The 18,388-nt window shown below is 32.6% G+C and overlaps 1 protein-coding gene across 1 annotated transcript in view; it reads right to left on the bottom strand.

Moving 5' to 3' along the window:
- Positions 1-18,388, bottom strand: part of LOC111619796 — an 86,087-nt gene that overhangs the window by 56,732 nt on the left and 10,967 nt on the right. Inside the window, exons 3-9 of the mRNA XM_023361612.1 lie at positions 13,009-13,182; positions 12,858-12,929; positions 12,193-12,366; positions 12,052-12,113; positions 10,507-10,690; positions 9,892-10,157; positions 1,981-2,103 (exon numbers count right to left, since the gene is read on the bottom strand). Of these exons, the coding sequence (XP_023217380.1) occupies positions 1,981-2,103; positions 9,892-10,157; positions 10,507-10,690; positions 12,052-12,113; positions 12,193-12,366; positions 12,858-12,929; positions 13,009-13,182 (1,055 nt within the window). The remainder of the gene's footprint in view (positions 1-1,980; positions 2,104-9,891; positions 10,158-10,506; positions 10,691-12,051; positions 12,114-12,192; positions 12,367-12,857; positions 12,930-13,008; positions 13,183-18,388) is intronic.

Here is an 18,388-nt window from a genome sequence, read left to right as displayed (position 1 = left end):
GGTATTATGATATTTCCAAAATATCAAATTCCAATTTCAAACATATTAATTCCTGTTACTATTATTGTAAAAATATATTAAAAAATAATCTTTTCCTCTTTTCAGCAAAATGTTTATTAATAGAACAAACAAATGTTTTTAGCCTGATTTATAGACCTACCTCAGGTCTACCATCAACCCTACTAAAAGTATCTCTCACCTTTTCAAGTTAATTGGTTCCTAGAAGTTACTTGTAGAGTAGGAACTAATTTTTCATACAAATAAATACATAATTATATTCCTGTGTATGAAATTTTAAATAGGAAAACCTTGAAACAACAATAAAAATATTTGGCAACAAAATTTTTATTAATATACTAGCTGCAAGGACCCGCTTTGTTGGGTTTTTATTTGTTTGTACATTTGTATGTAACATAGTTTTTTCTATATATAAAAGACTGTTTTTCTAAGTAATCTAGAATCTAGCTGCAAAGACCCGCTTCTCTGGGTTTTTATTTGTGGGCAAAAAGTAACGATAGTGAAGATTAAGATAATTACATTATAGCCAATCTTACCCGTTTTCACAGAATGCAAGAATTAGGTCCCCCGTTTCCAGACTAATTAGAGAATTTTTACGTCCAGTCAAACGAACTATTTTCAATTTGATCAATTTTCTGGAACGTTTACAATCGTTCTATAATCGAACCAATTCGAATTCGAAAATTTTTAAAATCGAAATAGAAAATCTTCCACTTTCAACCACTTTCAAGCCCATATCTCCCGCACCCTTATAGCTATTGAGACGCAACCACAATAGTGCATGAATGGAGACTTGGGACTACTACCACATACAAACACCATTCATGTGCGATGTGTAGTTTTGGCTGAAAAGTGAAATATAGGGACACACATGTCCATTTTTATATATATATATAGATTTGTACTACAATAAAAATATAAACATTATATTTAACTTTAATTTCCTTTCTTTTTAAAAGGAAAAATAAACAAAATTAAATTACTTTTTAAAATATTTTTGCCTGAATGCTCACTCTTTTCTATAGGCCAATAGATGCAGCAGTAGCACCTTTATTGAGAAAATTCTTAAGATCATACATTTTTCATTTTTTTAAATATTTTTCTTTATATTTCATAATAGTACAAATAGTAGAAGAACAGTAGAGAATATTCGATACAAAGGTCTTTAACAGTGCTCCCAATTTTATAACTGCTTATAATTTCATTATTGTTTTCTAAAGTTATTGATTTACATTGTTTTTTGTTATTCATATTAGTAATGGTATCATTTTTTGGCCATGCTGAAAGAATACATGAAATACTTAAAAGCACAAAAACAAAAAAAAATAAACTTTGCATGAGCTACAAATGAACAACAATATATTATCTGCTCTTAATGATGACTCATTAAGAAAACAGTCATTCACTAACTCATGCTTTTATCAATGTTTCATTAATACATCTCCCACAATGCAGTAATGAGTCAGATCATAAAATTGGGAACCCATAAAGCAGGAACTACCTGTATAAAAAAAGTTCTATTTTGAAATATTAGGTTACGTTATTTTATATATATATTATATTAGGATTGAAGATAGACTTGAGGTAGGCCTTTAAATCAAAAGCTGAAAATGTTTGTTTGCTTAACTAAAACATTTTACTGAAAAGGGAAATAAGTAATTTTTTCGATATTTGCAACTGCTTCCAGTTTTGTTTTACATTTTCTTGCATAAATGTTATAAAATAACAATTAAATAATTTTACTATTAAAAATAATCAAATAAAACTTTTCAGATCAAGTATAAATTTAAATTTTGCTAATAACCATTTTAACTTTATTGTTTCATTAAAAAATGTTTCATATTATAGTATTATAGATAAACATAGAGAAAAGACACAATTTCAAATATTAAGGATTATAATATTAATTAAAGAAGAATATGACATCATTATATATAATAATGATTCTGTTATTTTACTTACTTTATCATCAATAGAATCTAGAGCTTGACAATAAATTTTAGATTCTGTAGTTACATTGGAAGATGCATCTAAAGGTTCTTGCAAACAGGTACATGATGTTAAAGGTGGCATCTTGTTGTGATACTAAAAATTACACATTTTAAAGTAGAATTTATTAATTATCTGCTTTAAATGGTGTAAATAAATGTTCAATAGTTATGATTACTTGTTAGATATATAAATTTAAATAATAAAAATTGTGAATAAAATAAAGAATAAATAATACAATATAATTAGATGTAGTTAAACTACAAGTTATCCATGAATACATTTATGTTCTTTCCAATTTTAAAAATTTATTATTCAGTGTCTGCAAGATAAATATATGTAACAAACATGAGCTGAAAGAGTAACTCAAAAAGTTTATTTAAACATAGAAAGAAACTTATCAAAAAACCAATATTTATGTGACTATGAAATTGTTAATTGTTTTGAAATTAACAATTTTAAAGTCACATAAATATTAAAAGAAAGAATGAACAACTTATACAATCCATTATCCAAATCTAATCTATTCCTGAAAATCATTTGAATATTGGGAATCCAGATATCAGGCATCTATTTACATTATTTCTTGTAAAAAAGTTTTAACTTCTTCTCAGACCACCAAAATTATTCAAATCAAATTTTCCCAAATAAGATTAAAATATTTCAAAACACTTTTTTACTTATCAATCAATGATTTCAACACTACAGACTCCAATCACTTTACTAACAAATATGCAATGAGATCATTAAAGGATAATTTTGTAAGCAGTAACATCAAATAAGTTTGATTAGTATCCTTTTTAGAAATTAGAAATAAACTGAAATTTTATCTTTAACAGCAGTAGACAGCAATGAAAACATCATAACTATACTGTAAATTTTACATTAAATTATTATATAAAAACAGAATAATAATGAAAATAAACAAAAGAGATGGAAACTTACTGAAATAGCAAATAAGCTCATCAAATTGACCTGAAATTTTGATAAAAATTATTAAACAGCACAACAATGGTAAGCACAACGCCGCAGAAACAAATTAAAATACAGTAAAACCTACAAGAGGTATAACTTCCTTAAACAGAAACAGAAAAATTGCATTTATTTTATCATTACTGCCAATTTTTATCATGAAATGTTCTGCATGTTTAAGATGGAACCTGAGAGATGCAAATGGAAAGCTATATGTATTATACTATATTATTAATTCATACTAGTTTATAACCCAGTTAAAGACATAAACAGTACTTAATCAAAAATCCTGACATAAACATTAAGAATAAAATAAATATCAATAAAAATATTTATTTTTCTTATATCATAATATATTTTAAGAACTAGTTTAGTTAAATATCATAAATGGCATTAATGAGTTCAAAACTTGTTTTGAAACATAATATACCTGATAAATTTAATTAAGGCCCAATATCATTCTAAAACTCAAACTACAATTAATATGATTTATAAGTTCTTACTATGAAACAATGAATCAAAATATGTTGAAAACTAGTAAACTTTAATAATTAATCTCAAATATGTGCATTAAACTTATATTAAATTTAAAGTTTAAACATCTTTCAGTTTCTATATGTGCCACTGAAAAGTATGTGCCATTTTTCAAATCAAGATCTTATAACTAGGCAAATTTAATCAAGAAAGACCTCCTATTGCTTACACTTTTATAGAAAAACTAGCAGACTCCACCACGCGCTGTTGTGGCTCAAAATGTATCTATTATAAATGTATAACACTCCCCCCGTGGGGGTGGGAATTTTTCGAAAAATCCCTTCTTAGTATACATTCTCTTGACGTACTCTATTAAAACGCAATCAAAAATGAAAAAACCGCATCTAAAATACTATAATAGAAGCCAAGTTCTTCACAGTAAGCCTTAATCCTGTCCATCTCCCCCAGTGAGGGGAATTTCGACACGTATATTATGTAAAAACATGTCCGTATTCGAATGCAGCGTTGTGTCAAAATTTCAAAGGAATCAGTATGAACAAACGAACATTACATTTTTATTTATATAGATAGATAGATAGAAGATGATCTGCTTTAGTTCATCCTCACAGAAAAGCATGTTTCACAGAAAAACAAACTTAGGGCGTCATACTCATAGCACCATCTGTTGACCATAAAAGCCTTAACCTAGATGATATCTTTTAATTTATATGAATGTTTAATGAAATAATATACAGCCTATGTCCACCCTGAAGTTCCATTCTAAATATTGGTAAAAGAATTTTTGAAACTGGATGAGAAGTTTCAGAGATTACCCGCTACATACAAACTTACTTACAAACATTACCTCTTTATAATATTAGTATAGAAGTATAGATTTTCAATGTGTAAAAAGAATAAACTTATTCCATTCAACTTTGTGTTTGATTTTAACCAAAACTTTAGATAATGTTATTAAGCTATCTGTTTTCATCTTCATTAATACTGTGTAAAATTGTCTTATTATATTAAATTGTCGTGAAATTGACTTAGGTCAGGAACACAAATATTTTTACATATTTGTGTTCCTGACCTAAGTCAATTTCAGTTTTAAAAGTTAATGATTTTTCTGCTTTTCAAATGCATTGATGTATGTATTAAAAAAAAAAGAAAATTTGTTGAAAATGTTAAAAATATCACTATTAATTTTGAATAAGACAAACATAGAGAGGAAGCTTGAAAATAATGAATTTGAGCAAGTACATCATTCAAGATGGCATCTAAAAGTCTACATTTTCAGGAAGACAACACAAAGAAATTTCATTTAGAACACATCATCTTTTTTTGTTATTTGAGAATATACAATAATATACCAGGTGATTGTAATTAAATTATCTCTATTTAGAGCACTCTGTAACTTCCAATGAATAGGCATAATGACACAAAAATTTGTACTACCATATTTTTGCAGATTGTCTAGAATGTCAGTCTATCCAGGACAAACCACAAAATCAATTTTTCTGTATGGTAAAAGCAGGCATGCTGATTTAAATGAGGTCATACATCCCTCTGTAGATGGTGTATAAAAAAATAAACAAGTTTTTATTCTAAAATTGTGAAACTGTCAGCTTTACATTAGAGTGGCCATGCAATAGGAAAAGAGTGACTAATTACTCTTTCATCAGTGAAATGATCTTATAATAGCTGTTGCATTGGTCTTGTAATATGAAGCAGAGATTTTGGTCTTTGCATGCATATTGTCTCATCTAGCATCCTCATCTTAATAGCATAGCAACCATTAACATAAAAAATTTGACAATTAAAGCATGATCAGGCAGAACGAGACAGGTGTTTTACCAGTTTTTAAGAATATATTTCTGATGCTTATCTTTATACTCCACTGCAAGGAGTTTAACTCAGGAGCTGCAGTGTTAGTTAAAAAGACATATCTTGATAACAAGTTGAATGGTCGACAGGAAGGGGCTGCCATAATAGAAAAGCGGAAATGTGAGGGCAGTTACAGAGTACAATTAGACGACGGAAGGACAAAGTGGGGCCATGCAGGTAGACTTTGAAAATACTAGAGTGGGTCTGTGCCGTCGGAGTAGTGTTTGACTCAGATGTGAGTTTCAGGGAGATAGTGGAGGCACCATCCATGCGGCAGGGGTATGACCACGGGTGGGAAGACAAGGAAGCCAGGGGGATCCCTCTATGCCTACTGCCCTCGGCCCAGAATGACCTACATACTACATTAAAGGAATATCCATTGGTGGTTAGGAGTAAGCCAGGGAAAACAAAGCTAATAATGCATAAGATAACCCTAAAAGAAGGGTGGACACCAAGAGGATTCGCACCATATCGGGTCCACAAGCATCTCTGTGCATAAATGGGAGTTTTCTTCCCGGATGTTCCGGAAAATGGGTCAGCCACACGCATTATACCGTGCCTATAAAGTGTTATGTATCAAACAGGCTCAAGCAAGCTCAGTTTGATCCTCAGTTGGGGAGATGCCACGGTGTTATCATGTAAGAACATGATACGTCAATTCAAACTTGTAACGAACTCTGTTAAGAAAAGACTGCTGAGGAAACAGCTGGTGAGATTTCAAATTTGTGGTGCATGAGTCTCAAGTTACAAATGGTTGGTGAACAATCACCATAATTACGCCATGTGGTGGACCTCTGATAAAGCTACGACCAGCGTAGTCATCCCGCTGTCCATGGCTATATAAGGTCAATGTGGAAGTGGAAAATTCAGGTTTGGTTTGGAACTTCAGGTTGGCACAAAGTTTGCTTTCAGGTTTCAGGTTGACATCAAGTTTGTCGTAGATCTTCAAGTGTACATCAAAGTTTGAATCAAGTCTGGATTCGTCTTGCTGTCTGTTCTTCAACAGCCAGAAGAAGGTTACTTCTAGCCAACAACTCGTCGATTTGTTGTAAGGTGTCTTCTCGATGGACAAGAACAGGAAATACAAACTATCTGAACTTTGCATAGTGTTATTGGAGTATCGAGGTGGTCGCCAATTGTGAAACTACTGGACATTTTTAACTTTACTATCATATTCTTTTGGTTTATGATGTATGCTATGATCTAATGCTGACTAATTAAGGAGGCCAAAAACATTTATCTAATTAAATTGTTTTGCTGGAATTTGTAAAAATTGTCTTCTAATGAAACTGTAATATCTTAAAAAAAAATCTAACTTTATTAATAAAATATCAAATTAATTTGAAATTACCGTATATTTCTGCAGATAAGACAACCTTCAGATAAGACAAGGTATAAATTTTCGTCAAAGTTTTATAGTTTTAGCATATATCTGTCCTATAAGACGAACCCCAAACTATCAATGGCCTATGAATTTAGTTTAGATCAGCGATCATCATCTGGATAATAATACTGTATAGCGTATACAGAATTATGTCCTATTCGTAACTTTTCGAATGAACAAATTTTATTTTCTTGCATCTGACAGCACTGCCTTGCAATTGCAAATGTTCGCACTGATTCAGGCATTTGGGTTGACTATTCACTATTGACTAATAGCCTTGACTATTCACAAAAATGTCATATGGGCTATTCTATTTTGTGGACATACCCTACTCTCTACTAGTAAATAATTATGGTTTGTCCATTTTTTTCCTCAGTAGCTCAATAAACATAACTTTTAATATTTATTTTGTACATTACATAACTGAGAACACTAAAAATCGCTTAGCACGGCACAATACTAAGATTGCTGTTATACTGGCTAGTTTAACTTTGATGCTACAACCTCTAGACCAGTGATTCTCAACCTTTTTTTCATCATGGTACACTTAATAATTTAAAAATTTGGCGGAACACACGGTTACTTCAGTAAGTACTGCAGGAAAACTTGTGTAACAGTGATTTTTAAATGCAGTTGGTTATTTAGGTCACATTTTCTAAACGTCTTGGTAACTACTGGCAGTTACTGGTAACATCGGTTACAATTTCCAAATGTGCTCCAGGAAGGTAAAACCAATTGAACTACTTGTCTGACATCGCTTATATATGGATATTTGCAGTGGCAGCAAACTTCAAAAATCTTGCGATACATTGATTGAGAATCACTGCTCTAGATTTCTCTCTGATTAAACCATTCAAAGATCACATGCGTGAATAATGGACTAACTGGATGATGAATGGTGAAAAGTAGTGTACGAAAGGCAGAGCTTTGCGGGCTGCATCACTTGATGTGCTGTGTGATTTTGTGATCGAATCATGGGAAAAAAGGAAAGTGGAAACAGTGATCAAATCCTTCAAAAAGTGTGGGATTTCTAATGCTATGGATGGTACTGAGGACGATTTGTTATGGAATACTGATAACAAAGCAGAAATCAATTCTCTATTTATAGAATGGGGCCCATATGACAAGCTTCTCAACAACGAAAGTGAGGATGTACTTGAGGAGCTATTTGCCTTAAATGATGAATGTGAGGATTTTAAATACATTGGTGAGTAATTTGTTTTATTTTATAATGGTTTTAATTTATATAAATTTCAATCTAATTTTTTTTGTATCTGTCCTATAAGATGACCCCGGATTTTGTGGGCCTTTTTTATGATTCAACTATTGTCTTATCTGCAAAAATATACAGTATATATAATAACTTGTAAAAATCCTGTAAATATTCCAAACATGGAGAAAGATCTGTTAATTAGTTACATGGAATAAAACTTTAACAAATTAATGCAATAGTTAATAGAACCAAGTTTCAAACAAAAAAATTCTGTCTAGCCCAGCAGACATCATCAAATTTGGTAAATTCATAAAAAATAATGACTTCAAAGTTTATCAGAAAGTTCAGAAAATACAATTTATTTTTGTATACATGTTGCATATTAATGTCGGAAACAAAAGTGAATTCAATAAACTACAGTTTTAGCAAAAACCAAAAATTGGTTTTCAAAACTGCTTTTTGAACAGTCAATGAAAGCAGCATCATTATCATTACAATATCATTTCATTTACTTGCCTTTATTTACTTTTAGCTAGCAGAAAAATACGCTTGTATTTACGATGATTCTACATAACTGATGCAGAAGTCGCTCTGGAAAATTTTAAAATATTGCCAACCATTTCACCAGTTTTAAACTTTTTTCACCACTTAATTAATTTAAAATTATTTATTGCCACCAGTTTAACTTATTAACTAATGTAGGTACTGGTAGCCTTATCAGTTTGGCCTCTGGAAAGAAAAAGTAACACATTAAGCTTTCACTTACAAGGAGAGGGCCAGCATTTGGGTCTCTGATTTGAACAATACTTGGTGAGCAGGTAGCCATAAATACAAACAGCTTCTTGTTCAAATGACAGGACTCACTTCTCAAATGTTTCCAAAAACTGGGCCTCTGATTGAGTGTTTAGCTTATAAGTCTATGTCATGTTTCATGTCTCTTAGTAGTGATAGAAGAATGGATAAGACACTATGTACTGATGCTGGACAATGTAGGTTTGAACCTTTGAAATTTTCATTTAGTTTTGTATTTTTTACAGTATGTGTAACATTATTATTTTGTTATTTTACCACATCATTAGTTTATTATTCCTCATGTTTAAAGCTTATAAAACAAGAGATTAAAAATTACAGTCATTTCCTGTTTAGCAAAAACCAAGCCTTTGTAGATTTAACTCTTACATTATTAAATAAAACTTTTATTTCTTCATATTTATTTTAAGAAATAGTGGTATTGTGATATTAGAAGTGTAACAAAAATGAGCACATGAAGAAATTGTCTATAATATTAATTAAAAATACTAAAATGCTAAATTTTCACAATTGAAAATATGTGAAAATAAATGTGAAGAAATAAACTCTTTTATGTTGTTATTAGGGTGGATCAAATGAAAACGGAACAGTGGTCATAATTCGGTGTATGTGTATGTGAGTGTAACAAAACTGTGTGTAGATGTAGAGCGGGAGGTGAAAGAGGAGAAACCCTATTGAGGAATGGACTCACCGTTGGTAAGTGCATGCAATCATGTGATATGAGCTGGCGGTTGGCAGGAGTGTCGTCTGGCAAGCAATCAGTCTGCGTCATGTTTGCGACTAAAGAAGAGCAACGTGATCTTATTTGTTTTTAGCGGCAGAGGGTGTTGGAGTTTGTAAAGTGCATTGGCAAATGAAAACAGCGTACAGAGAACACTCACTGTCACTGACTCATGTGCAGGACTGGCACAAGTGTTTTCATGAGGGATGGGATTCTTTGAAAGATGATCCATGACCTGGTCAACATCACCTCGTCATCATGGATGCTTTGGTGAATGAAGTTGACCAGATCATAAGTACAAACAGACAACGCACAACAAAGGACATCAGCAAGGAGGTGGGTGTGAGTTTTGGTTCTGTTCATGCCATCATTACGAGAAACTGATTACAGGAAACTGAGTGCAGAGTGGGTGCCACACAATCTCACAATCAGAGGTGGCTTTGCATGGGATTGTCCTTGTAACATCTTCTCTGATATTGTGCTGAGGACAATTTCTTGGACAGAGTTGTGGCAGGTGTTAAATCTTGGTGCCATCACTACCAACCAGAAAGCAAATGACAAAGCCAACAGTGGAAACATCCCAGCTTCCCACTGCCAAAGAAGTCCAGAATGATGCAGAGTAAGGCTATGTCCTACGTGGCAGTGTCCAGCGACCACGGGTGTAAACGCGCTTCCAAGTGGAGCAGACAAACCTGTTCAAGCAAATGTTCACGTCCAGAGTAACTGCCTTTAGCATGTAGCGACCACCAGATGACGCTTCTACATGCGCACGCAGGAAGCAACTACCAAGCCAGTTTAATCGCCGCTTCCACTGCTTATGCTTCCAATGAAGAAAATGGCTAATTTTAAAGATGAATGTAAACTGAATGACAAATAAATTGTGTATACATGTTGTATGCACTTTAATAAATAATCTTTTACATGATTTAATAATTTTTGATCTCATAAATGTAACGTTTTAAAAATAAAACTTTTATTAACTTTATTATTCTATGAAGATTCTTTACATTTGTTGTGTATCTAGTTAGTTATAACAATTACCTATCAAATTTACCATTTTAATGCTATTGTTATATTTTCCATAGCAAACATTCAACAAAGTCGTTTCGCCACCATTTTGTAAACAACATGCGTCCACTCTGGACAGAAGTCGCTTGCGAGTTGGATGTGCGTACAAAGATTTTTTCCACTTGTGGTCGCTGGACGCTGCCACGTAGGACGTAGCCTAATGACAAAATCATACTGACATTTTTTTCAACATGAAAGGCCCACTTTTCATTGAGTTCCTGACCCAAGGTCAAATGATCAACGCTGATCAGTACTGCAATACCCTGGAACATTTGTATACAACAATCAAAGCCAAGCGGCCAGGAATGTTGTCCTCTGGAGAGCTTTTGCTCCAAAACAATGCTCAGTGTGCGAGTGGCCACATACGGCCACTTGCACACTGAGCATGCTTGTGAAGTTTTGGTGGAGTGTGTTGGAACACCCACCGACCTTTCACCATGTGACTTTCACATCTTTGGTCTGCTAAAAAAAAGCATTGTGGGGTTGACATTTTCAATCAGACAGCGAAGTCATGGACATTGTTCGAAACTGGTTTCAATCTCAGCCAAACTCTTTCTATGAACGAGGTATTCACTGCTTGGTGCAACAGTGGGATAAGTGCTTGTGTAATTTTGGTGATTACATTTGAAAATAAATAATGGCTACTGTTCCATTTTCATTTGATCCACCCTAATAGATAAAACTTTAAATCAATATAGACTTGCTTTCTCTAAATAGAAAATGACGTCACAATTTTTTAATCTCTTGTTATATAAGCTTTAAACATGAGTAATAATGATACTAATAATAATGCTAATGATGCAGTAAAATAATAAAGTTACACATTTAAAAAAGAAACCAAAACTAAACTAAAATTCTATCTGGCTCTCTACTTGTTAGGAATAAGAATCATTTTTGAATAATGCTGGGCAGCATTTCACAAAACTGCCTTCAATTCTCAATGTCACTTTCTACTTTTCTGCGTGGCATCATGGAATTGCTAGGTATGTGTGTGCAGGAGCTAGACATTCTGCTGTTTTTCATGAAGTGTGCTTTGTAATTCAATTTCATACTGAATGTTGAAATAAGTAGACTGGGGTTTTTATCACCACTTTATTAAGAATATTACCAAGTGGCAATTTTGTTGCTATACAGAATGACCCTTGCTAATGTACTACCAGAATGTTTCACTTTAACATTACAGTTTGTACACTATTCCAATTTACCATCCTTAAAAGTTTTAAAACAACACCACACATCATTCATGCTTAAATTTGAAAATTAAAATTAAAGCTAAAACCGTCAGGAATTAATCTTAAAACAGTAAAATTTTCAAATGCTATTTGTTAAATACTTAGACTCCAGTTTTTACAAACATCCACGAGACATTAACCTCTTTTTGGTGGGAATAAAACATGATTCAGACATATTCATAAATATTAGCTAGTAATATTTACTGCAGTACTTTATCAATATTAATAATAAACTATTATAATTTTATTAAAATTAATTAATTTTAATAAAATACAATAGTAAAACATAAATCTTTGGTATAAATTCTGTTTCAGCATGTCCAGTACTTGATAAATTATCTGAATTCACTAAAAAATAAAATATTTTATTATTATATAATATTCAAAACTGAAATAAAATAAGCATTTTTTCCTTTTATGTATCTACTTTTTCTTGATTTCTTCACACTATTAATAGCAGATTCAGACCCAGCTGAAATAGATGAAGTTAAACTAACTGTATCATCATTTTTCCATTGGTGATCTTGTGGATCATCAGTGTTTCTCCTTTTTAATCTTACACGTGTTTTTACTATAGTAGCGATACTGCTCCCACCTTCACCTGTCAAAATAAATAAAATTTGAAATAAAAATTGAATAAATTTAAAAATAGTATTATTCTCTTAGTAAGTGATAATAAAAATAACTTGTNGCTTCGCGTTGAATTTTCGTCGATGTTAAGCCTAACAAAGACTATTGTATCGTTAAAAATTATTTTTTTATTTTGTACAAACAAAATAAATATATTGAAAAATATAAAAACAATAAAAAATTATACTTCAGAAGTTAATTTACTATCAAAAACCCAAGACTTAGGCAAAGATTTGAGTAGCCGAAGACTTAGGCAAAAATTGCAGTGCGAAAATTTAAATTTGCCGACTGGAATTCTTTCGGATGATTGACTTTCGGATAATCGACGCTCTACTGTATTTAAAAACTGATTTTTACCAAAACAAATTCTGTTGAAATCCAATTAGCCAATTTCAGTAATTTTTGGTTTTTGCCAACACTAGTGCATATTTTTATGTTATATAGTATATACATTTATAATACTTACAACAATATCAATCTTTGGTATAAATTCTGTTTCAACATGTCCAGTACTTGATAAATTATCTGAATTCACTAAAAAATAAAATATTTTATTATTATATAATATTCAAAACTGAAATAAAATAAGCATTTTTTCCTTTTATGTATCTACTTTTTCTTGATTTCTTCACACTATTAATAGCAGATTCAGACCCAGCTGAAATAGATGAAGTTAAACTAACTGTATCATCATTTTTCCATTGGTGATCTTGTGGATCATCAGTGTTTCTCCTTTTTAATCTTACACGTGTTTTTACTATAGTAGCGATACTGCTCCCACCTTCACCTGTCAAAATAAATAAAATTTGAAATAAAAATTGAATAAATTTAAAAATAGTATTATTCTCTTAGTAAGTGATAATAAAAATAACTTGTTTTTAGTTTATATAAAGTCTTTGTTATAGAAACAATATAGTTATAAGAGTGAATCAAATGAAAATTATGAAAATAAAGGTAATAGAAAGAACAATATTATATCCACAAGTTTATTTTATACAAATGTTTATTAAATAATTATAGATATCCAACTAAACATCATTGTAGTTATTGAAATGAACACATTATAGTATTTAAAATTCCAATGAAGTTGTACTCTTTAGTAGAGAAATTACACATGATAGAAAACTCTTCTTCATTTATAAAGATAATCTTCTGACTTACATTTAATGTAGAATTGAAATAATTTAAAGATTTCAGGAGTTACAAGTAGAGAGTAACTGTTGATTTGAGAAGGAATCTATCTAAAGGACCAAATCTGGTAGGCTCTTGAAACTGATGTTTGCAATTCTTGACTCAGGCATACCATCATGTCTCTGGTCATTATTATTCCTTACATCCTTCTAATGTAAGAAAATTCAAAAAAATGAGGGAGAAAACTGTATATATTTCAAAATGTCGGATTGTCATAGGTGCAAACATGTGAAGTGTGCTTTTCACTGTTTTTGATGAAAACACCAATCACTGCCAGTTAAAACCAACTTTGGCAAACAGTGAAACTTAAAGTCTGCTAGGAGTTTATAAACTACAAAATATTACCAAAACTCAAGTAATGCACTGCACTTTCACCTTATTTTGGGATTTAGAAAATATTTACAAATCACACCTAAATTCAAACTTTCCAGCAAATAAAAGTAAAAAAATACAAAGATTGAATGTTTTCGGCCATTAAATTTATTGGCCTTCCTCAGGAAATACAAACTGAAAAAACTGTTCGATAAATAGAACATAGCTGCCTTGTAAATTTTAAAAGAACAAAAATGGCTGTGACGTATCATGTATAACATATATTATGAGTCTAGATAGTGTTTCCACACCGATGATACATGAATGACATCTGTGTTGATGCAGTTTCCACTCTTGCTCGCCTTGTAGATCTCCAATGCTTCAAAAATTTTAATACTTTGCCTGTCGAAAATCTTGTGTATTAGCTTGGCCTGGTCCCAACAGGGGGAAACCCCTGGATCGCTGGCATACCGTGCCAAAGCTGTATTGATGTTACCTTTTAGCACGTCATATTTGTGATCTTTTAGTCTGGGTTGCAGCAATCTGTACGTGGATCCTATGTAAGCTAGTAATCTGTCAAACCTCTTGTCATATAGGGGAATGTGGTAACTCCCAGGAGCCAGAGCATCCTCAGTGTCATCCTTCGTGTTTGAGAGAAGGCAGAAAACAGTGGGTTTTCTTCTATAGGTGAGGAGTATGTTTAAATTATTTGCAATCCTTCTATACATACAGTGTAGTGTCAATTCTTAGTCTAAGATCACCCAATTTGCTTCTGCTTTGTTAACATTGTTAGATGACTGAGTTAGATATTTGGATGCCAGATTGTCGATAAACCTGCGGCCATATGCATGGTTGGATGCTACTTGTTTGAGATGTTCCAGTTCCTTGTTGGTATCCGACAAATGTGTAGAATGGGAGTAAGCTCTGGCCACAAGTGTGCAGAATGTAGATGTCTTATATGACCATGGGCCCTCTGAATTGGAAGGTATGAATAGGGGGATGGAAAAAGCCTTGCAGTAAATTGTTGTGACGAATTTGCTATCAGCTCCTTGAATCCTGATGTCTAAGAAATTAATGCTATTACTGCTCTCCTGATTCAACTTTAGCATTAATCTGTAGCTGTTATTATTAAACACTTTTAACACCTCCCCAATATTAGGACGTTTTTTTCCATACAATTAAAATGTCATCGACGTATCAGGTGTACAGAAGGATGTTATGATTGATGTTTTTGTATGACCGCTCCTCCAATTGTCGTAGGATCAATTCACAAACGCAAAGGACAACATTGAGGATGCTCTGGCTCCTGGGATTTACCATATCCCCCTATATGACAAGAGGTTTGACAGATTACTAGCTTACATAGGATCCACGTACAGATCGCTGCAAAGCCAGACTAAAAGATCACAAATATGACGTGCTAAAAGGTAACATCAATACAGCTTTGGCACGGTATACCAGCGATCCAGGGGTTCCCCCTGTTGGAACCAGGTCAAGCTAATACACAAGATCTTCGACAGGCAAAGTATTAAAATTTTTGAAGCAGTGGAGATCTACAAGGGAAGCAAGAGTGGAAACTGCATCAACATGGATGTCATTCATGTATCATCAGTGTGGAAACACTATCTAGACTCATAATACATGTTATACATGATACGTCACAGCCGTTTTTGTTCTTTTAAAATTTACACGGCAGCTACGTTCTATTTATCGAACAGTTTTTTCAGTTTGTATTTCCTGAGGAAGACCAATAAATTTAGTGTCCAAAAACATTCAATCTTTATATTTTTTTACTTTTATTTGCTGGAAAGTTTGAATTTAGGTGTGATTTGTGAATATATAGTTCCAGTTTATGGTGAGGTTGTATTTATTTAAAAAATATTCTTTTCATATGAAATGCTTTTTGATTAATCCAAACAATGTAAAATAAAGCATTGTGTTTACTAAGAGTTTTTCTTTATTAATTACCTACTGCTAAATGGCGAGAGTGCAGAATTCAAAATGAGCAGAACTAGCCTGTATCACTGCTGCCTGGTCATGGGGCCTATTAACAGAACCTTCATTCATCCAAATTATCATTATGCCTATTTGAATTCTGAAACAAAGCAATTTTGCATTCTATCTGAATAGATGTCCCTCTCCTAAGAGAAGATAGCAAATGGATGTTTTGCTGTTTCTATAGGAGAGGTGTATCTACTCAGGTGCTATAAAAGGGAACCTTTGATAACAGTCTGATTTCTGATGAGGTAGACACAAAGGTGCTGTTAACTCAACTCAATTGGATACTGTGTTCCATCAGATTTTTGTATAAATAGAAAGCATCAGATCAGTCAGACTGCAAATCACAATATTTTTTCTTTTTTTCAGTCATATAAAATTGTGTCTTAGGCTATAATTTTATTCATATTGTTCTGGCTTATTGTTTTAGTAGCTTTACTATTCAAAATTGTTAATACATTTTCATGTTATAAAAAACGTTAATTAAAATTCCATGTTAAATTAAAAATTATACTATTTTCATGGATTGACCAGCATACTGCATATAACTGGGGGAGACCAGCATGTCGGAAACCCCAAAGTTACTGGCTGCCAGTTAAACTGACTAAAAACTAAAATTAATCAGATCTAACAAAACTAGTTATTAATTAAAAATACTAACCAGCAAATTCTTATAAAATGTGCAAATCTTTTCATTCATGTTGAGTGGGCATCATCAGACAAACTAATCCCCAAATGCTAAAACAAACAGGGGATTGTCAAACACATGTGCTTACAGCCTTTGGCTCTGCCTTAAACAAGACAACTATCATACTGTTCATTTCCTGAACCTCCAGCTTTCCTCATTCAAAGGACACATATCTACTCAGGTTTACAGAAAACCTATACACCTCCCAACCTTCATCCTTGCCTCTTCCCACAATCCATTCACCTTAAAAATCGCCTGGTTCAGGGCCTTGGTTCAAAGTGACCTTCACCCATTCATCAGACACATGTGATAGGGATAAAGAACTCCTTACGATCACCTGTTACGCAACTCAGCATGGCTACTCCCCACATGCTATTAAAGGCATACATTATCTTTCCTCCACCACTTCTGCCTCACAGATAAATTGCACTCAAGATACGGGTTATAGGACTGTCACTTAAGACAGGAAACTAGCCACTCTTTACAAGAATATATCCAAAAGAAATAACTTTTGTTTAGCATTCCATAAAAGTTCGTCAATTTCCTCCCTCCTCTGCAATGCTAAAGCCTGTCCAGACATTAACCTCCAACCAGGCATCTACACCATCCCTGTCATCAAACATAGATTCAACTCCCACTTAGAATAGGTGCTACATCACTCCCTTTAAACAACTGCCTCAAGGAACATCAGACGTCCATCATGAAATGATTGGCCAACATGGTGTTGGCTATCTACACCTCTGACAACAATATCAATGTGGAATTCTGCAAAGCATGCCTCTTACATAGCTTTTCCAGGTAACCCTTTCTCAAACATCTTGAGCAGGTGGTAATGTATAAGGCCACTTGCAATAACACCACTATCAATTTTCACTATGTTGACAAGGAGTCAACATCATGAAAATTGATAGTGATGTTATTGCAAGTGGCCTTATACATTACTATAAATCTTACTATCCTCCCCTCCTCTCGTCTTACATCACCTCCCTCTGCACTCATTTGGCAATCCTGTTTGTTTCAGCATTTGAGGATTAGTTTGCTTGATGATGCCTGTTCAACATGGACAAAAATGCTTGCATTTTTTATAAAAATTTGCTGGTTTATAGGTTTAGTGTTTTTAATTCTAATTTAATCAATTTTAAATGGCAGTTTTTTTCTAGTTGTTAAATAAATGTTAACACCTTCCTCTCAAATTTCACACAACGCAGATGTTAATTGGTGTAAGTTGAGATAATTTACAGGGAGTTTCTGAAATTTGATATATTTTATTTTTGCATTTTTAGCAATCCACAAATTTTTACGTGTTTAGAAAAAAGACAAAGTGAACAAATTAAATGTATAATCATAGTTATTGATGTAATGCTGACAGTTTTACAGTTTTAGAATAAAAACTCACTCTTTTTTTATGCATCCTCTAGAGCAGTGTTTCTCAATGAAGGCGATATTGCCCCCATGTGGGCGTTTTTCCATGTTGAGGGGGTGATTAGTAACAATTTATATTTTGGGGGGCAAAAAACAATTTTCTGGGCGATATAGTAAAGCATTATATTAAGAATAATTAGACATTTTATTCAATACAATAATTAAACAAATACCATTATACTAGTCACTAGGCTATTCAATGCAGTACGAATTTGGTGTTAGCCTTAGCCCTCGGCATTGGAATTTTGAAGTGAAGGGAGCGACAGTACGTAACGGTTTTATTGAAGAGGGCGATACTACATTGAAGGGGGCAACGATTCATTAGAGTTTGAGAAACATTGCTCTAGAGAGATGTATAATCTCACTTAAACCAACATGACAA

Source organism: Centruroides sculpturatus, unplaced genomic scaffold (genome assembly GCF_000671375.1).
Source record: "Centruroides sculpturatus isolate CEXI.00-Female unplaced genomic scaffold, Cexi_2.0 scaffold178, whole genome shotgun sequence".
In the NCBI taxonomy this organism is placed as follows: domain Eukaryota; kingdom Metazoa; phylum Arthropoda; class Arachnida; order Scorpiones; family Buthidae; genus Centruroides; species Centruroides sculpturatus.
This window is presented reverse-complemented; position numbering and strand designations above follow the sequence as displayed.